Genomic DNA, 21,855 nt, shown 5'->3' with positions numbered 1-21,855 from the left:
TGGGACAATCAATAACATAGTTGCCATTTATTAAGCTCTGAGTACCCTAAAACCTTCATTGCCCCGTCTGACGGCAGTGTGTCCGGTGCGTAGTATCATCTCACCCTGTGCCAGAGATGCAGGGCTGCCCAGAGGAAACAATGGTGTTTGGAGTGAGATAGACATGCATTCCAGTCGCTGCTGGATTCCCTGGGCCAGGACGAGGTCCATCAGAACCTCAGTAAACTCATAGGTAAAATGCGTACTATAGTGATCTACTTAATGGGGTTGTTGTGAGGATAAAGGAGGTCCCATTTAATTCACAGTAAATTCTCAGTACACTGTAGATGTTGTTATCAAGGATGACAGGAGAGACCCAAACCCAGCTTGGGAGAAGTAATTGCAAGCTGGTTACTCCCCTCATTTCCATTCCTGGAGTGGCTGTGCCCGACTTTTGTGGAAAGAGATGGTGGTGGTGGCTGAAGCCCCCAGGCTATAACCTTGGTGGGGCTGGGGAAGCAACAGTTCCAGACAATGCCAGAGGAAGAATCCTCTACAACTTGGTTACAAAGCATATTGAGGTGATGCCTGGAAAGTGTAATGGTTAGTTGGAGATCTGGAAGTCCTACTCCAGCTTCTCAGGCTTCAGGTAATTGAAGGAAAGCAGGAGGAGGACAGGCTAGGGCTGCTCATGACTCCAAGGATATTGGATGGATATTTGTAAATTGTTCGCAAAATAATTCTGAATCCCACCCCACCCCATCCCGCACACAATTGTTTTGTGCATGTGTGTTTGGGCTTTTCTATCAAACATAAGAGCCCCACTTTTCTGTAAAAATTAAAAATCAGCTCACAAAGTTGGGATGCTTGGGTGGCTCAGTGGTTGAGCATCTGCCTTCATCTCAGGTCGTGATCCTGCGGTCCTGGGATCAAGTCCTGCATCGGGCTCCCCTCGAGGAGCCTGCTTCTCCTTCTGCCTATGTATCTGCCTCTCTCTGTGTGTCTCTCATTAATAAATAAATGAAATCTTTAAAAATATATAAAAATAAAAAAAAAATCATCTCAATCAGCCTTTGTTGTACTAACACTTAAATAGGGTGTAAAGCTCCAAAATGAAGACGCTGAGAGTACATAAAGCACCAACACAACACCAGCAGGTCAGTTTTCACGAGGGTAAAGGCTCTCTCGCAGTTACCCCTGTGCCCCCAGAGATACAAAACCTCACTGGAGGACGTCATTCATGTATTCATCCATTCACTCAAAACATATTTACTGAGCTAGGAGCTATGCCCAGAAGTGAAGATATAATGACGAACAAGACAGAGGAAGCTCCTGTCCTCACAGAGAATAAAGTGCAGTAGAAGAGGCAGGTAATTAAGCACTTGGCTTTTTTTGTTTTAAAAAATATTTTGAATTATTTGATAGAAACTGTGTTCACATTGCTCAAAAGTACTGGAAAATATACTGTGAAAAGTTTTGTTCTCCCCCTGGGACCCGAATGCCTCGGTTGCCCTCCTTGGAGTCCAATATTTCTAGTTTCTAAAGTATTTTCTACAGCATCACCAATGCAATAGTTGGAGATGTGCAAGGAGCCATGAGAGCACAATGCAGGGTCCCTAAGCCAGTCCAGAGGCCCGGGGAAGAATGAATGAACAAATGACCGCATAGGTATTTCCCTAAGACCCTAATTGTGCAGGGAGCAAAGAAAAGGTGAGGAAGAACTACCAGCCACAGACAGCTGGTCCCTTAAGCCCTTGAATGGCCACCAGCTGGCTAGAGCCTGCCATGACCCGCCCCCCAAGGCAATTCTGTCCCTTGCCAGCCACTGATCCAGACATCACCAACTAATCAAGCAGCAGAAACATCAAGGGTGGCACACTGTGCTCAGTGTCAGATCTCTATGTTTGGAATGTTCTCCCCAAGTCTGCAAATATTTGTGAATGTATCAGAACTCATCTCCTGGGTTTTGGTTCTACAAAAAAGGAGGCGCCAACAAATCTTGAGTCACAGGCTGGAGTGATTGGCAGAGGGATTGGGAGAACTTTACTGGGAATAGTTTCTTCCTCTCTCCAAGCTGCTATGGAATTTTATACGGTATCTATCACCAGAAAGAGAGCAGGGTTATAAGCGATAATAAACCTATGATGTGTCAGGGAGATATGCTCTTCTTTTGTGGGGTTGAGAGAGGCTGAGTGACTTGCCCAGAATCACCTAGCCAGTAGAGCTGGGATTTGAACCCCTTCCTCAAAGCCCTCCTCACCCACTGCGACCTCCTGCTTCTCACAGCAGCTGTGATATTGCAGTAACATATCCTTTCCTTGGGGCTCTTGGGGGAGCCCATGATTCTCCTACACTACTCACCAAATGCCCTGAACTTCCAGGGAGAACTGGTCATACCCTTTAGGGTATTATAGGCATAGTGCCTTAGGCCTGTGAGATCTCCAAGGTCCTGAAACAATATAGTAACAACCCCAAAAGATTTACTGGCCCCCCCAAATTTAAAATAAAACTGCAAAATTAAGACAAATATTTAATAAAATAGCGGCAGAGAGATTCATGTCCACTAGTCAACCATAACTGAATTCAGCCCTTACATGTCTATATAAATATAAGATTCCTGAGAACACAGTAAAACTTTTTTCTTCCTTCCTTCCTTCCTTCCTTCCTTCCTTCCTTCCTTCCTTCCTTCCTTCCTTCCTTCCTTCCTTCCTTCCTTTCTTTCTTTCTTTCTTTTCTTTCTCCTAATAAAATTCAGAATTTTTATAGTCCTTTCACATTTTTTTTCCTTTCACATTTTTTAACAACAAAACCATATATCCTGGCTGGGAAGTGAGGTCTGTTTTGATGTGTTGGCTTTGATGTGGGGCCCAAGGAAGGTCCCAGGACAGCTCCAGGAACTCGGATAAGCGTAGGGGACTAGTGCTCACACCGAGAACGGGCGAACCGGCGGGCCTCACCTTGCAGCTGTTCTGAGATCAAGACCAGCGCAGCCGAGGTCTGCAGCCGCTACCCAGCCTTGCCTGCAGCAGCAGGGCCTCTTTGGATTTCTGTTTCCCTGGTTTAAACAAAAGCCGTGGGGGGAGGCCTGCCCAGCTGGCTGAGCCACCAAAGCTCTGGGGATCAGGGGGAACAAAAGCAGAGGGAAAGCAGAGTGCTGACAGGGCCAGAGGCCATCGGCCAGAGGGCTATAAAGAGCAGGGCCGCAGAGGAAGGTGGCACCAGATGGAGACCCAGACTGTGCAGCAGGAGCTGGGTGAGTAAGGCCCAGCGGGTGCCCTGGCCCTTCCGATCCTTCCCCAATGGAGACACTCCCAGGAGGGGGCCCAGGGCTCCTGCCCTGAGGTCCAAGCATCCTGGCCTGACTGGAGGAGAGAGAGAACTCTGGGGGGGGAGCAGTCTTCACTCACTGCCCCAAGAGGAGTCATTTATATGGCCGCAAACACTGGCCCAGCGATCATGGCTGAGAGGGTGTGTGGGGCTCCAAGAAGTAAGCTGGCTCCTAGGGCATCAGGAGGAGGGATGGGGGGCAGGAGCTGGGAAAGGCTTCATCAGAGGGGCAGAATGGAAAGCTGTGTCAGAGATCATGTGCATCGGCTCTTGGGGCTGATACCAGCCAGAAAGAAGGGCTACTGTGGTTGAGCCACGGAAGCTGCCTTTCTTCTCCTCTCCTTCCCTCCCTCTGATCCTTCCTTCTTTTCCTCTTGCTACCACTTTTTCTGTCTACCTAAACTCCAGGAGCCTCAATATCCTTGTAAAATGGGGATAATGACAATACTAACCTCACAGGCTTGGGGTGTGAAGATGACATATATTAATGCATATCAAGCGTCTAGAGCAGGGCTTGGCGTCCAGTGAGGATGTCATTGGCTATCATCATCCCCATTTCTCGCTCACTTGCTTTCAGTAAGACTTCTTCAATGCCACTCATCCTCCCCTCAACCCCCTGCTTCCCAGACGGCTCAGCCCAGTGCCATAATCGTCAGCCAGGAGACCCAGGCCTTGCCACAGAGATGTTCACTTGGGACACCTTCCATGGAGAGACAGATTGGGACTCTGATGAGTGCTAGAAGTCAGGAAAGAAAGTGAGTCAGCGCAGGCTGGAAAAGCAACAAAGTCTCTCTGAGGAGGCAAGACCAAGGCTGGGCGAGTCTAGAAGACAGACCTGGGAAGGAATGGTGGCAGGGTCCTGCAGTGTCGGGTGGCTTGGGGCTGTAAGGAGCCAGGTGGAAGAGGACCACACGCTGTGTGTGGACTGGATGGTAGCCAAGGAGTTTACACTGGTAGGCGAGGCTGAGGCAGTGCTGCAACCCGTAGGGGGTACCTGGAAGCAGGCAAGAGGGTGACAGTGACACAAGCCAAGAGGTCCCATGGCCTGTTGGCACCTTCCCTGAATTATTGCTTCTAATCCCCTCCATCACTGCTTGTGGAAGCTCAACCAATGGGAAAAAAAATGGAGGCTCCGCAAGTGAGAGGCAAAGCAGGGACCCCAGTAAAAGTCTATCTACCGGACTTAAACCATCTTTTCCTTTCTTCTGTGCTGTCACCTCAACCTCCAGCCCAGAGGCCATGTCACTGATATGTGTTTTGTCTTCCAGAAACCCTTCCAACCACCAAGATGGCTCAAACTAACCCCATGCCGGGGTCCGCGGGGCCATGGAAGGTAAGCTCACCTCCATCACGTGGAATACTGAGCCGTCCCACAGGGCAGAGCATGAGATATTGCCATAGGGCAGCCCCCAGGGCTGTGCTTTGCATGGGGGAATGACTGGCAAGTAATATACCAGTTTTAGGGCGAGGGTCTACCCAACATCCATATGCTGTCTCAGGAAGGATCTTTCAGGATGCCCCATTTGGACAGAAGGATGACCCTGGAAGCCCATGATGGTGGAAGATGACACCTAGTTTTCTAGGTCACCTCTCCTCCACACTACTAAAATAATCTTAAAACAGAGCAGCCCAGGGGCACCTGGCTGGCTCACTAGGTGGAGCATGCAGCTCGTGATCTTGGGGTTGTGGGTTGGAGCCCCATGTTGAGTGTAGAGATCACTTAAAAATAAAATAATTTTTAAAAAGAATTAAAAAAAAATAGAGCAGTCCGGAGTGGATGATGCTGCCATGGAGAAACTGGAGTCCCAGAAATAAAAAGAGATTTGCTACCAGATCCCAAACAAGGTCTTCTCACTCTCAGCCTGAGGTTGATTGTAACCATTGCCTGAAGTGGCTGATCCTTAGCTTTTCACTATTTTCCTCAACACCCCTACCCTTTTCACTGGGTTAACTCTAAGGACAGCTCACAGCTTTGGGAGTTTGTCCTCTAGCCAGGTTTAAGAGCCAAATTCTAGTTCAAGGTATGAAATGGGTTTATCACAAATCTCCATTTACACCTTGCATTTCTGTATTGAATATGACTGGAGAAGATAATAAATAACCCACAGGAAGTTCTGGGAGTCTCAGAGTCCTTACTTCTGGGCCACATTTATGCAGAAAGTAAGGTGGAATAAGAGTTTATGAGTCCTTGGCCTGTCCACTAGACCAGGCATTGTCCTTGGCAAACAATTCCTATCATAAACCAATCCTTACACTTCATCCCTTGCCTGGACATGTAAACACCACCAACCAGTGGTATAATCCAAACTCCTTCCTATCCTGTCTATACTGGAAGAGACCTTACCAGACATCCTGGGCTACAGACCAAAGTTAAGCTCTTGACCTGGGCCTCTGCTCTTCCTGAAGTACCACATTCAAACTCTGTTTTCCCATTCAATTCCATTCAGATAACCATCTATGATCAGGAGAATTTCCAGGGCAAGAGGATGGAGTTCACCAGCTCCTGCCCAAATGTCTCTGAGCGCAGTTTTGATAATGTCCGGTCTCTCAAGGTGGAATGCGGCGCGTGAGTATGGACCTCAGCAGAACCTTGGGACCCATATTTGTGGTCTCTGGAGACATGGGGCCATAAAGGTGGGGATAGGGAAAAAAGATGTTCCCCCAGATTCTAATCATTTCTGGGAGAAAGGCGTCCATATGGAGGTAGTCTCAAAGGAAATCACTATATGTGTAATTTAGTAACTCAAAGCTAGAAGGAACTGAAGATTCTAGTGGATTGGTAATAGATTTGAGGAGGGGAGCATTAAGGAAATGTAGACCATGGGGTGGGGCAGTGACAGGAATCAGATCTGTGCCCCTAGAGCTCATAGGCTGCTACATAGGATTCTCTCAGAAGAGGCACAGGACCCTTTAGTTTGTCTTGCCGACAGAAAAATAGAGGAAACCCGCAAGCAGCAACCTCTTTCCAGCTAACTCCCTCCTGCAAAGGCACTACCAGCTAGTTTCTCTGTGTAAAAAGGAACTCAACTCTAGGACGTGAGAGCTGTATCAGGTCCCAGTTAGTCATTCAGGAGTTTCTTGTTGATGATTAATTTCTTGGACGAATTAGACTCGTGGTTTGTTTCCTGACTCTTTGGCAGGATAGTTGAAGCCTTTACCACCAAGGAAAGGTCTCTCCCTTAGCCTAAGTGAAGCTGGCATAGCACACAGAGAGGCTTCCGGCTTCCACAAGTTGTGGGCCACTAAACTGAGTTAACCATTTAAAGGGAGTAAAATACTTTAAGATGTCACTGGTAGCAGAGACTTGGTTGTGAAAAGTGGACCTGAGGTGTTTTAATAAATAAGGAACAGGGATGCCTGGGTAGTTCAGCTATTAAGTGTCTGCCTTCGGCTCAGGGTGTGATCCTGGAGTCCCAGAATCTAGTCCTGCATCGGGCTCCCTGCATGGAGCCTGCTTCTCCCTCTGCCTGTGTCTCTGCCTCTCTCTCTGAGTCTCTCATGAATAAATAAAATCTTTAAAATAAATAAATAAATAAGGAACAGGTGTGTGACAGCAGGAGCTAGAACCCACAAAGTTATCAGGAAACAGACTAGTAATCCATCAGCTGCCTGTCCATCCCTTTGCTTCCTTAGGGAGAAGCCAGTAGGTTTGGCTGGAGCCAAAGCAATAGTCAGTCACTAGATCCTGAACCTAGAGCTCCAAGTAGAGAATAAGGTGACTTGGAGAGAAAGGAAATCTAATTTCAGACTGACTTTGTTCATACGCATTACTCAGGTCAGTGAAGCAGACCCTTTCAGTGGATAATCCCCAAACATTACATTCACAAACCTGCTTCAGGTAGCTGCCAGCTCGTTCCCCGCCTCTTGTGACAAATGTATCACTTTGCATGGCTCTCTTGGAATTGGCTTGATAAGCCGGCTTCTCCCCTGCCTATGTCTCTGCCTTTCTCTGTCTCTCATGAATAAATAAAATCTTAAAAAAAAAAAAGGTGCCTCTCCCTGAGGCCATGTAGGCTCTGAACACCACCAACAAACCCCACTGCTTGTCTCTGGCAGCTGGATTGGTTATGAGCATACCAGCTTCTGTGGGCAACAGTTCATCTTGGAGAGAGGAGAGTACCCTCGCTGGGACGCCTGGAGTGGGAGTAACGCCTACCACATTGAGCGCCTCATGTCCTTCCGCCCCATCTGTTCAGCCGTGAGTCTGAATTTTTCACTTCTGTGCACGTGGGGGGATGGTGCAAGAGAGGGTGCGTGTGGATGGACATTTAGTGCTACTTCTCATCAGTTACGTTGAAATGCAGCAGGAAGGATAAAAGAGAGAACATTGGTCCCTCTGTTTCCAAATTTGCCCTTTGATTTTTTTCCCTACTAGAAGGTATTTTCATTAAGCTAAAAGATTGGCAGAAGTGTATACTTACGAGGGCAGATCTTCAGTGCAGTAGGAGAACTAGTGAGAGCTAGGTTTGCGTTTTTGTACTACATACAGGTTAGTCTCTGCCTTAATGTTTGCGTAGTATTCATATCCCCTACCAGACTTTAGGTTATTTCCAGCACTGTACACACACATACACACACAGCCTTACTTTTTCTATTAATTTCTGTGATCTTTTCTCACATAAGTGAATATTAACTCCCTTGGTTGGCTGTGTGTTTCTTCCTGCTCTTATTATATTTTCTATGATTTTTGTTGCCCCAAAGTATTATATCAATTATTTGTACATTTTAAATGTTACGGTATTAAATTTGATTGGACAGGATTGAGTATTTTTATCTCCATATCTCCATATTGAAACATTCTTAAAATGTAAACCAAAAGCTTTTTTAATTTGAAAAATGTAGAAATTAAAGAATTAAGATGACAGCCATCAACACGGGTACTAAATGATTTAAAATTTTTTTGCATTACAGAATCATAAGGAGTCAAAGATTACCATCTTTGAGAAGGAAAACTTCATTGGACGCCAATGGGAGATCTGTGATGACTATCCCTCCTTGCAAGCCATGGGTTGGTTCAACAATGAAGTTGGTTCCATGAAGATACAATGTGGGGCGTAAGTACAAAAGACAGGGATGGGGCACATTTCAAAGTAACTCTTGCAAATGTAAACCTTGTATTAATACATCAATGGTTATAGTTTATGAGATTTCATACATTAGTATATTGGTATGGCTGACACATTCTAGTTATTAGTAATTTTCAAATTTTAAGTTGTTGGTACCAACTTCTACTTAAGGTCAGTGTTTCCCCCTCTTAAATATTTCTCTATGGAATTATTTGTTGACTACTCTTTTTTAAAATTTTTTATTTTTTTAAGATTTATTGAGAGCAAGAGAATGCATAAATAGGGGCAGCTGCAAAGGGAGAGGGAGAGAAGATTTCCCACTGAGTGCGGAGCTCCATCTCACAACCCTGAGATCATGACTTGAGCCAAAATCAAGAGTCAGATGCTTAACTTACTGGGCCACCCAGGCGCCCTTTTACATTTTTTTTCATGATCAAAAGTTAATTTTCAACTAGCTATAGCCATATTATGTTCACAAATGGTGCTTGGCACATTTAGAATGGCTGTTGTTTTCTAAACGTAAAAGCATTCCATACCAATTGTGTTGATGAAAGAGACTCAGGTTGTAGGGTACTGACCCCTTTCCTAACTAGTTTTAATAATCTAATGTGCTTTGGATTTTCTAGCTGGGTCTGCTACCAGTATCCTGGATATCGCGGGTATCAATATATCTTGGAATGTGACCATCATGGAGGAGACTATAAACACTGGAGAGAGTGGGGTTCTCATGCCCAGACTTCCCAGATTCAATCAATTCGCCGTATTCAACAGTAGTGGATTGAAAGCTCCAAGTAAGAGGAACCTTGCTAAGCAATCTAGTTTTATGTTAGCTGCTGAAATCCACAATAAATGTCATTAAAAAAAAAAAAAACACACACAACTGTGTAGACTGAATGAACTACCACGCTTTTAGTTTTACTTTTTATTCATGAGAAACAGAGAGAGAGACGCAGAGACAAAAGCAGAGGGAGAAGTAGGCTCCATGCAGGGAATTTGATGCAGGACTCAGTCCCAGGACCCCGGGATCATGACCTGAGCCAAAGGCAGATGCTCAACCACTAAGCCACCCAGGCACCCCAGTTTTACTGATTTTTAAAGATTTCATTTATTTGAAAGAGAGCAAAGCATGAAGGGGGGGAGGGGCAGAGAGAGAAGGAAAAGCAGGCTTCCTGCTGAGCAGGGGGCCCAACGCAGGACTCAATCTCACTACCCAGAGATCATGACCTGAGCTGAAGGCAATGCCTAACCGACTGAACCACCCACATGCCCATTTTTTTTTTTTTTAAGATTTGAAAGAGTGTAAGTGCAGGGGGGTGGGGGAGGGCAGGAGAGAGAAACTTAGGTAGATTCCATGATCAGTGGACTGTCCGGCACACGGCTCTATCTCACAACTCTGAGATCAAGACCCTGAGATCACAATCTTCAAAAACAGTTGGATGCTTAACTGTACCACTCAGGTGCCCTTTTAAGTAGGCTCCAAACCCAGCATGGAGTCCAACATGGAGCTAGAACTCAGGACTGTGAGATCAAGACCTGAGGCACCCAGGCATCCCATTTTTTTTTAAGATTTTTATTTATTTATTCATGAGAGACACAGAGAGAGGCAGAGACATAGGCAGAGGGAGAAGTAGGCTCCACGCAGGGAGCCCAATGTGGGACTCGATCCTGGAACTTCAGGATCATGCCCTGAGCTGAAGGCAGACGCTTAACCACTGAGCCACCCAGGTGTCCCCCACCATACTTTATAAATCACACCTATGGGGCTGAGAATTTTTAAAGACAAGCTTCAATAAAACCCCCAATTCCCTTTGTATCCTTGCAAGTCACTCAGCAGGCCAACTGACAATTCTTCCTTAACTCAAAGAACATAAAAGCATATGAAATGTATCAGTCTATATAGTGACAAACAAACACACTTATGGTTAATGTTTTTACATCTCTTCCCCACATTCCCTACTCTAACATGTTGATGTTAGCATTGATTTTTTTCAACTTGTGACAAATCGATGCTATACAAACTTAGGAAGTTTCTCAAATATGCATTGCCATGTATTTCAACATAAAGTCACAAATTCAGAATCTTGGCAACTTAGATCTAGTTGCTTAACTGCTTAGTTTAATTTTGGCTTCCTATTCCAATTGAAGAACATTAAGGATCAATGGGCATTAAGGAATAGGATAGCTGTTCTCACAGGTCATTTTAAAATAAATATGCCAATTCTAAGCATCTGTATGATTTGTTTTAAATCAATGACATATGACCATGGTACACTTAAGACTTAATTTGTACATCCCACAATCTTAGTTTTCAGTATATAACTTTTAAAAGCACACAAAAGATAACACAAACACCTCAGAAACTTTAAAATTTTTTATTCAACAATGTACACTTATTGTCTTTTAATTTGATCTACAAATTTCTCAAGGTTTTTTTTCTGATAAAATAAGTAAATCTGGGTATGGATGTTGAGTGTTTGTAATTTATATTTTTAAAACACTGAACATGGAGTAAGACATCAATAAAGGAAGATCATCATGTAACTGACACTTCCTCAGAATCCATGACATCAGAAACAGCTATGGCAAATACCTAAGCAATTAGCAAAAGGGTAAATTTCTGGCCACTGTTCTTTTATCTAGAAAAGGCCTATCTTTTTGACTGGGCAAAAAAAAAACACTGAAAAAAAATAGTTGGGAGAGGGAAAGAAAAATATCCTCCAACATAATTATAGTCCAATTATCCTTTCCCGCAGATCGAGAAGAGGTAACTCAGCTCCTAAGTGTTGATGCACACAAGACACAGAAATTACTTTGCTCCTTCAATGTTTGTTCTAACACTGAACATAAGTGAACTACTGACAGACACGGAGAAGTAGCCATGGCCAACTTAAGATGACGCTACTACTCTCCTGCATTTTTTACTTTTTAGGCCAGGCATGATGGGCTACCTTTGCAATCTTGACTACTAGATTTAGTTTTTGACTGTCACTTTCAGAAAGAAGGGTTTTTGCTGTTTTCAAAGTCAACAGAACATACATCAAAAGCACACTTGATGATAGAGAAGTAACCCTCTTCTACACATTGGAAAAAACTTACAAATCAGAAATATTTCTTTTAGATCTAGGAGCATGGGGAAAGTACCATTAATATTATCTTCTACTTAAACTTATTTAGCCTCTTCTCTAAAAGTCCTAAGTAGATTACAAAACAATCTTTTAAAAGATGACTTGACAAACCTGGCCAGTACATCTACACAATTGTTTAAGTACACATACATGTGAAGTAAAGCTATTTAGTACATGCAGACTGCAGCAATTTAACCAAATTCGCCCAACTTCTTCACTTTATTCTAATCCGCTTGGGCAACTTTTAAAAGATACACATTATCTTTAAAATAACCTGTGCTTTGATCTTTAAATAGATGAATGATTATAAGCTCGTCATTCATTCAGTAAAACCAAACATATGCTAAAGCAATAAAGGGAAAAGATTATCCTACCTTTAAACCAGGCTTACAACACAGAATTGTCACAGAACTCCATGTGGCAAAGGTCCTTCCCTCATATCTGAGTTACCTCCCATTTCTATTTGATCAAATAAACCAAAGTTTCCACGAGGAAGTGAGAGCATCCAGAAGTTTGTAAAGCTGATAAAACTGCCCTGTTTCAAGAAAAGCCCTTTAATAGATACAAGTCCAGCTCTCATTTAAACTGAAGTTTATTAAAATAGGTGCCAGTTTTCCTCTCTTCTAGTTCTACTGATGAACTAGCCTAGAACTATTACTTTGAGCCATGTTTCTAAAGATGGTAAAGCTAAAAACAACAAAGTAATAAGGATAGGTCACTTTTGGTAATGACACACAAATTAAATTTTCAAAACATGTGCATAGCTTTATTCATCTACTTAGATCTAACCTTTTCATGGAGCTTCAGCAAAATTCGAGTGTGCAAAATGCATTTCTAAAACGTAATGCAAGCAAAGCTTTTCACATTTACACTGGCAGGAAATACAAAGAAACTAACAAGTCACATTAGGGAGAGTTCAGATCTTTTTTTTTTTCTTTTTTTAATGACAAGAATTGCACAGTTCATTATTTTTAGACAATTGTTGCAGACATAAATACTTAAAATTTTCTAAGCCAAGGTGCTTTTACAATATTTTTTTTAAGTTGGAAAGAGCCAGTAACTTGGGATCATAGCTCACATAGAATTCCAAATTAAAGTGGACTCCATTATCTCCCTAGATTTTGCAAACAATGCTTTTTATAACACCTTTTTATAACACTAAAGGAGACAGCAAGCTGAAACTTTTTTCAAAGCACACAAGAAATGGTGTCATCACATTACTTGAAGAAGGTGCTGAGGGGGTAGGGTAAGGGAGCGAAGAATCCTCTTACTATTTCCCACTACAGAACAGCCACTAACAGATTAAGAACAAAAAAAGAAACAACAAAAAAAGTAAATTAAATCACTTCCCCAGTTTATAAAATAGTTCCAGTTTGTGACAAGACCTATAACTTTAAACAGAGAGCACCAGTTGGGCGATAGAATGAGCATTTCATACTGCATAAAAATTAGTGAGGTGGTAAGAACCGTCAACTATCCTAGGCATTACTACATGGCCTTTCCAAACTTTTTTAATATACATGCAAGGCACATTGATATAAAAATAGATCTCTGGCCAACAAACATATTAAATAAGCAAATTAAAAATTTGGCTTGGCAATATTGGCAACATCAAAATATAACCAGATAGCTTTGGACCACGTATCTTTCTCATATTCCTCCACCCCATTTGGTGTTTTTTCCTCCATTATTTTGGGTTCAGTCTCCTTCAAGTTTGGGTATGTGCTTGAGAAATGACTTCCTCTTGTCAAGTAGCATTCCTACTAAAGTTTATCTTTGTTAAGTAAAAATACACTAAAGAAGCAGAATAGTTGAGTTTTGATTGATTTGATTATACTAAATCTGACTGGCTCGGGATGGCATTATTTCTCCTCTGTATACAAACAAGAAAGTCCCCAACTTATATAGTAGACAATTGTTTTCTTTCTAAAAGATAAATCAGCAACAAACAAATGATACTTCCTTTAAACCATTCTTCCAAAATCCTCTTTTTGAGGCAGAGAGAGGGAACAGAAACAAAACTAAGATTTAAAAGATTTTCAGTAGTAGAAGACATTTTAAGGCCAAAAAGTGTAATACTAACAATTTTTATTTTCATAAGTTACTGTCCTTCATAGGCCAATACCATAAATAGTTTATTTGTACTGATTCCCTCCTGAAGAAAAATTTTAAATTCATTCACTTTTGTTAGTGGCTGTGCTACCGTAAAGGTATTCAAAGCAACTTATAAAGGTATGGTATATAGTAATGTAAAAAGTGCATCACATTCTTGATTTTCAGTTTCTCATAGCAGCAGCAGGATTAATCCAAGACAGAAAACAGTTGTATTTTCACTTTAAAAATTCCTAATGCAACAATTCCTAATGAAATGTATTCAAGATTATGAAAGGATCCTCCTCTATTGAGGATAAACGAAACAGACTTAATAGACAAACAGGCAAACTAAAGGCATTCATTCATATTTACATATTAAAACCATTTTTGTTAACACCAAATCTTTACATCTAGCAAAAGAAATGTTTAAGAATAAAAGACATTACTAAAGCAGTATCCATTTTTGGAGCCTTTATTTAGCACCTGAGGAAAAAAGGGTAAATGGAAAGCTATGTAATTTACCTCAAGTTGGTTTCTTGGTCTGTAGGATAAAACTTTGATATACAACGAAAGCGAAACTGAATTGGAAAATGTTTGTAGCTATTTTAATAAGGCTGTAGAAAAGGGATACTGCATTGGAATATGTTTGTAGCTATTTTAGTAAGGCTGTAGAAAAGGGATACTGCAGTATTATAAAATGGCTTTAGAACTCTGGACATAAGCAAAATTTTGTGGATAAATAGGGAAGTTTGAATCAGCAATCCCAACACACGTGAGGATGGCTGTTCCATAGGTTTCTATTAACTGCTATTGGACACTCCCAGTAATGCAAAAGCAACACACCATTCATGCTTCACTGGGTGTTTCTATTATGCAGACAACTTAAAATTCTATTTATTCTTAATGAGTAGCAAAACAGTGTGAAATTTAAAACTCAGTAAAGCAGTGCATTTGAGGGGAACCAATGATTTCATTCTTTAAACCAACCCAAGGTGGTCCTGGCTCTCACGCAGCCAAACAGATTTAGGTATATTTAAAAAGAAATATTTTAAGATACTCAAAGCATAAGCCCATCTTTGTCACCATAAAATCCTGGTGCTCTGTTGATTAGCCACATTAATAAAAATAACATCAGTATTAAGAACTAAAGATAACCTATGTATCTGTAAACTCAGAGCAGCTATTAAACATACTTCTAATCTTACTCTCTGCCCCTCCCCTTATTTAAATAAGTATCAATACTCTGGAGAGAAAAGATGAGCAAATCCTATCCTCTTTCAAAATGTAGCAGTTTGATTATGGGTAGGACTATTAAAGGACACTGCCCAATCAGAATCTAATTCAATTAGTACACCATCAACAGATGTGATCATAAAAATTGTCCATAATACATCCTACTATAGTCTTTTGCAGTTAGCATAGGTATACAAGGATCATGTGTCGAGGATATAGCCCAGTGGCATAACTATACTCCTAATCCTTGGAAATGGGACTTTTACATCTACTTCTCTGAAGAAAGCCTTGACAGAATGACTTCCTCCTTACTTACAACTTTAAATCAAAGTCCTCTTCCAGTTTTCCTTGCCTGTGGCCATTGGGTAGGACATAAAATTTCACACTAAATGGCTTTTTGTGTTTAAAAGTTTTCAGAAGATAAACCATTAGATGCCTCCAATTGGGTTAGCAACAAGACTAACAACCAAGTATGAAACTACTGCTGCTATGTAATGTTTTGTAAAGAAACACATTTTGTGTTGTGGACAATATTCATGAGATTTGCTGTATTTCCCTAGAAACTTATTTGAAAAACCAATGCAGCACTTTTTTTTTTCCTTTATCAAGTTTTTGCAATTTTCAATGACTAGGTAAGCAGATGATTAAGGAGAACAGCAAAATTCTAAAATGGAGATAATTTCTCCAGCCATTTATTCCAAGAAAAAAACAAACTGGCACTAACAAATTCCTAATTATTGTCTAACCCCTCCCAGAAAGGAGGAAGGGCTAACTACAGATGCTGTATATATATTTTATGTGAAAGTTCATTTCTAAGAAAGTCAGAGGAAAGGCTATGCAATTAACTTCAGTTCAGCAAGGTGGGGGTGAATAAAGAGAAAGATAAATACACCCTGTCTTTTGTGGGGAAGGGGGAATTATTCAAGACATCTACAAGAGTGGTATGTGACACAGAAGCCTACAATCAAGACAGATTTAAAAAGAAATCTTCACCCATAATTAGTATCTTCATAGCTATTAAAAAAATAGGTCATGATTTCATTCTTAGTGCCATTTTTCAAATACTACCCTTTTAAGGATTAAAACCACCTGACTTTTATTCTGTGTAATGAAAACAAATGGCACAAAATAAATACAAGTTCATTCTCTGAATACTAAGTCTTACACACATTCATTTACTAATTTTTACTATCTCCCTCTGTCCCTCACACATACACACCACACACACACACACACACACACACACACACACACACTCCTTTTTCAGTCTTTATAATGGAGGGATGTTAAAAACCCCCTCTAGACTGTATTTGGTTTATGCTACAGTACTAATACTCTGAGTTGAAGAAAAATTCTTTATACCAAACAATAACACATTAATGTTATTTAAATGTGCTAAATTAATCACAGCTGAAGTTTGTTTAGAAGCTTACACAAAAATAATCAGAAAACAGATCAACTCTTAAGATTTTTTTTAATAAGTGCTCTGTAAGGAATTGTGTGAGGACCTAAGGAGAAAGATTGCGACAAGTAGAGTTAAGTGTTACCAAACAGCATAAAGGAGATTTGTCCCAAAGTCCTGCTTGTACCTAGGCAATTAAGTCCATTAACCCAATGCCCAAAAATACTGACGAATAATATGATGGGGCACTAGGGTTCCCAGAAAGACATTCCTAACTATATACCTCTAACCATATAATCAAGGAAATTTCAGTGGAGAAAATCAAGGTGAAATGTTGCATTGTTTCATTTAGAAGTGAACTCTCAAAAACCTTTGGACAAACAGGTAAGGGATACATTCTCTTTTTGGCTTCTCTAAACATGGAGGCCTGAGGGATATGGAAGGGAAGTAGGAAAAACATATTTCTAAAGATATTTTTAAGTGTTGCTTCTAAATTAAAAAGCCCAATTAGATGGGGGCTGGGGTTTTTTCCTTTTTAAATTTATATTCATTCAACCTCTATGTCACAAACCCAGAAAGTTTCTTGTGAGTTGTGAGACAGAAGAGCTTTTAAATTCCAGGCAAGCAAAATGGACGTTTAAAAAAAAAAGAAGGGGAGGAGGTGAGGGGGAAATCTGGCCCTAAGGCGACAAGTGGTTACACAAGGCAATTGAACACACAGCAGAACTTTAAAACCTATAAAACAAACTGGAGCCTTTTTTGTCCTTTAATCAACCTTATATCTTTTTTTTTAACTTTTTGAAAATTTTTATTAAAAAAAAAAACACAAAAACACAGACTTCTTTCACTTCAGTATGTGGTATGTTGCATTTTCCAGTTTGTTCAATGCTTTAAAGCTCAAGGATGCCTCTGCTTTCAATTGTACATGGGCCTGAAGCATCCTAGCTTTTGGCAAGCAGGCAGGAGACTCAACAAAAATCAAAATAGGAACAAGGCAGACTAAATGCAGGGCACATCTGTAAACATATTATACATTTGAAAATTACAATATCAGTAAAAGTGATACAGTTTACAGGTGAAATGAAACTATCTGGAACTGGCCTACCACAAGTTTCTGAACCTGGACTGATACAATAAGTTATTATATATATATATTATGTATAAAAAGTTTTGTTTACATCAAATGGAATTGGCAATCCATGCTTATACTTTTAAAATCTAAGCAGGGCAGAAATCCAGACTGAAGATATTTTCTCTACTCTATGTGGAGTCCAACAGCTTCTTTCACAAACTACATGTTAAAAGTCTCAAATAATCAACAAAACAAGAAAACTCATCCATACTACAGTCACTCAAAATTGGACATTTCTTAAGCAAAGGGTTTGAGCAGAAGTAGGTACCCTCTCCTCCAAACACCCCAGGGGATCCAGTCTACTTTTATTAGGAGACTACACCTCTCTATATAAATGCCCTGCTATTTTAACCTGTATTTGACATACATGGATATACTAATTTCTGTGTGTGTGTGTGTGTGTGTGTGTGTGAGAGAGAGAGAGAGAGAGATGTGATGGGATGTTATGTCAGGCCAGAGAACTTGTTTTTATGCCACTAACATCACTCAATCTTAAACTGGACCCTTAATTTCTGCACACACACAAGAAAATTTATTTTAGCATGCTATATACAAGCTGCAGTGCAACAGGATGGCAATGTGATGATAAGACAGGGCTAATGCTCCTCTCTGCCCAAAAGAAAATTTCCAGAATTTCACATTATTTTCCTTAAAAAACCCATTTTGCTCTAGTAATAAAATATATTTATTAAGATATAATTAGAAGCTAATAAGCTCAGAAGTATAGTTTGCATGAAAACACACCTTCTATAGGTAGGGTTTATTACCTCCTCCTCACTGGCTAAAAACATGAAAAGTTTTATAATTTTCATGGAAATTTTTCTTCCCCTTTTAGAATTTTCTGAAAACTAAAAGAATTTACAGAAAGGTACAGAAGTTTCTCTTTAGATGTTCAATGAAAAACAAGGAAAACAGCACATTTAGTGTTAGTGACAGAGAGCAAGTCTGGAGCACCTACAGTTGAAAAGCAGAATATATTTTTGCTCCCACTTATACAATTACATTAAAATATGGGCAAAGGAATATTTTTTCATATTAAATCTCTAAAGCCAATTGTTTGTTCTGTAACTTTTCTTCAAATGACATTCATGGATTCTTCACTTGTTAAAGTCCATGTAACCAAAGCCAAGTGAACTATGTACCATCAACTATTCCAGAATTATAGAACTTCAATGCCCTCCCCTAAGCCCACCCCACAAAAAATAAAAGGAAAAGAAAGAAAGAATTTCCCCAACACCCCACAGAGGCTGCTTAACTCCTGGCAAGACATGCAAATCATATTCGCTAAAAAAATACACCCCTGCAAACTTCAAGGCATTTATCCAGCATTCTCGCAGGGCTCAAAGTATAACCAAAAGATCAAGGGAGGAGTGGGGGGAAAATGTTGAATCATTCTGGGTTCCCCGTGATTAGTGTATCACTTTAGTCACAGAACAAGATACAGATCTTTTAAAAGTGGATTTGCCTTTCCAGTGGGTCATTTCTTGCCCAAGTTGATGACAGCAGGAACTTTAGAACCACGCTTGTTAATAAGTCTGTATTCATTAATCACTTGCATTCACACTTAAAAACAAAAATTAACAAAAGAAAAAAGAAAAAAAAAAAAAACTATTCAGTACCGGAGATTAAATAACCATGTGTAGTCTCTTGAAATAAATTTGATTCCTTAAGAAGTCTAATTACTTTCAGTTGCCTTTTTTTTTAAATAACTATATATATATATGTATATATATATATTTGTATATATTATCCTGTGATTCTACTTATGGTTCCTCTGCTGCGTTGAAGATCTAGGAGCATAAAAGCCTTGTGTCCCCCATGAACGGTGGCTCTAATGCTGCAGAAAGGTTACAAATAGGCAGTCTGGTCCTTCATTGATCTGGACTATCCATGGCTTCATTGTAAGTGATTATCCTTTTGGGATCTGGGGAGAAGGTTAAAAAATACATAAATAAAACTGAGATCTGAAATGCCAAAATGCCCATATTCCAAATAACAAATCTCAAATAACCATCATCATTTTAGTTGGCTCCTTTTATATAAACACAAATTAAAGACCACTTCTTTGGGGCGCCTGGGTGGCTCAGTTAGTTAAGTGTCAGGTTCTACCTAACTCAATTTTGTCTCAGGTCATGTCAGGGTTGAAATCAAGCCCTGCATTGGGCTCCATGTTGGGCTCTGTAATGGGTGTGAAGCATGCTTAGGATTCTCTCTCTCTTCCTCTGTCCTCTACCCCTAAAAAATTAAAAAATAAAGACTTCTTTGTATTAATACATAAATGATCTACTTTTCCACAACCCAATAGTTTGACATCCCAAAGGATTTCCAGAACAGGGTTCTCTAGCCAGTGAGGGCTTCAACTCCTATGGATTAGAAAGGGGTTGAGTTCAGTTGACAAGTGACAAGGGTTTATGTGTTTCTCCCAATTATAAAAGCCTTATTAAATTGTCAATAATTCAATACTAAAACAAATACTTGGATTTTTTTTTGTTCTTTTCAATAAAATGAAGTCAAAATTTAATTTAACCTGTGTGGAATGTCTAGTAAGGAACTGTTCAAGTGACATCTAGCACCAAACACTTCAGGTTAAGTTTGGCCAGAACTGGAAGTTCAGTCCTAATCATGACATATTTCTTCCTTCCTCCAAATTTCCCATTTCTCAGCAACATGTATAAATAAAGATTCCAATGTTACTCTAAATCCCAATTATTTAGCTATATGCTTCCTTCTTCAAGAGAGGCAGTAATTTTATTATGTACCATTTCTACCTATCATAAGAACTTAAAAAAAAAAAACATGCTTTTAATAAAAAATAGGAAACTAATAAAACTTGTCACTTAATGGAAAAGTATAAAGGCCTAAAAATAGTAATAAAGATCTCAAGCTCACCTCAGCCTGAGTCAATCTAATTTAGTGCAGAGATAATATCCTTTCTAGGACTACAATAGCCACCCTATAACAACCTGCTATGAAGATAATGCTCATTCTAAATAGTTAATAACCATTTTACAGTAAATATAGGGATGTCTACTTTTGCAGATATTATTTTCTAGTCTACCTTTTTTTCATTTTCCTTTGAATAAGGCACACAGAAAGAAACTCAAAATAAGATCTTGCTAGTTACCTTCAGACCACAGCTGTGTTGGACAAGTAAGACCTGCCCTAAGTACAAGGGAGATGGAAGGAGGAGCAATGCTGGGAAATCAGGGAAACCTACTTTTAAAAAAAAAAAAAAGATTTTATTTTTAAAGTAATCTCTATACCCTATGTGGGGCTCTAATTCACAACCCCGATCAAGAGTCTCCTGTTCTTCCAAGTGAGCCAGCCAGGCGCCCCCAAGGAAACCTACATTTAATTTTGCCACTTGCTAGCTACACAGTGACCTCTCTCACTTGTATTAGCTAGCAAAGTGGATGGAAATGGATGCAATTCAGTCAGGATTCTAAAAGCCCAATTCTATTAGTGACTATTTCTCGAGACTGACACTTAACTTTATTTCGGGTATTCCACAGCTACTGCATTTTAATATATTTGGAAAAGCACACAATAATGAGGATAAGCAATGTAAATTTTTTGAAAATTCTTAACAATTCAGATGTGGATCATTCAGTCCCTCCGCCTTCCTACTATTCATGTCTTATACATGTGGTTCGTGAAGGAAGCTACTTTGCTCTTTAGATTTTTAACCATCTATTACTTTGAAGCACAAATGAGGCTAGTCTAAAACAGCTAATAATAATAATAAAAAAAAAGCTAATATTTTTCTGAACTATTTCAGTTCAGGCTACCACTTGTCTACCACAAATACAGATAAAGACTGACTATAAGTGGAAACATTTATGCTGGTTTCCTATATTAAAAGTATTTATGTTCTGTCTTACTTTCATCATCAGAGGGGAAAAAATTCATGTTCTTCACCTAGAAGGTGAAGACTATTTTCATATACTCTTTTCACTTACAGTGTTACTCCATCCTTAGCAATCCTGGTATAGCAGCCATGTCTTTTAACTGCATTTATTAAATAATTCAAAATACAAAGCCTAGTCACTTAGTGAAATAACACTAGATTATTCCCACCCAAACATACACTAGTCATTAGTACTAACATTTTAGGTAACCTAACCATTCTTACCTTGCTTCTGCAAATTCCAAACAGATTCCATTTCTGCAAAGGAAAAAAAAAAAAAATTTATATGCTAAGTTTTACAGAGCAAAATTTAAAGCTACACTTTTCACTTTAAACCTAAAAAAATCGGGCAGGCCCGGTGGCTCAGCAGTTTAGCGCCGCCTTCAGCCCAGGGCCTGATCCTGGAGACCCGGAATTGAGTCCCATGTCGGGCTCCCTGCATGGGGCCTGCTTCTCCCTCTGCCTGTGTCTCTGTACCTCTCTCTCTGTCTCTCATGAATAAATAAATAAAACCTTTAAAAAAAAAAAAAAAAAGAAAAACCTAAAAAATCTAGACTGGTTATTGCTGGCCTGAAGGTAGGGCTGAAATA

General features: G+C 40.0%; 2 protein-coding genes across 3 annotated transcripts in view; one reads left to right on the top strand and one right to left on the bottom strand.

The window, feature by feature from the left end:
• Window positions 1–341: 341 nt before the first annotated feature.
• CRYBA1 (crystallin beta A1) lies at window positions 342–9,243 on the top strand. The gene is made up of 6 exons (XM_072777734.1): window positions 342–582; window positions 4,575–4,639; window positions 5,754–5,872; window positions 7,363–7,504; window positions 8,218–8,360; window positions 8,999–9,243. The coding sequence occupies exons 1-6, from the start codon at window positions 342–344 to the stop codon at window positions 9,144–9,146; spliced, it is 858 nt and encodes a 285-aa protein (XP_072633835.1). The 3' UTR covers window positions 9,147–9,243.
• A 1,485-nt stretch (window positions 9,244–10,728) lies between these two features.
• The window catches only part of NUFIP2 (nuclear FMR1 interacting protein 2), a 31,921-nt gene continuing 20,794 nt past the window's right edge, over window positions 10,729–21,855 (bottom strand). Inside the window, exons 3-5 of one of the 2 annotated variants that reach the window (XM_072779229.1) lie at window positions 21,491–21,523; window positions 20,483–20,574; window positions 10,729–19,282 (exon numbers count right to left, since the gene is read on the bottom strand). In XM_072779229.1, coding sequence (XP_072635330.1) covers window positions 19,268–19,282; window positions 20,483–20,574; window positions 21,491–21,523 — 140 coding nt within the window. In that variant the 3' untranslated portion in view covers window positions 10,729–19,267. The remainder of the gene's footprint in view (window positions 19,283–20,482; window positions 20,575–21,490; window positions 21,524–21,855) is intronic. The other variant, XM_072779230.1, reaches the window with a different exon arrangement.

This window comes from Canis lupus, chromosome 16 (assembly GCF_048164855.1).
Source record: "Canis lupus baileyi chromosome 16, mCanLup2.hap1, whole genome shotgun sequence".
Lineage (NCBI taxonomy): Eukaryota > Metazoa > Chordata > Mammalia > Carnivora > Canidae > Canis > Canis lupus.
Note: the sequence above shows the minus strand (reverse complement) of the source record. Positions and strands in the feature narration are given on the sequence as shown.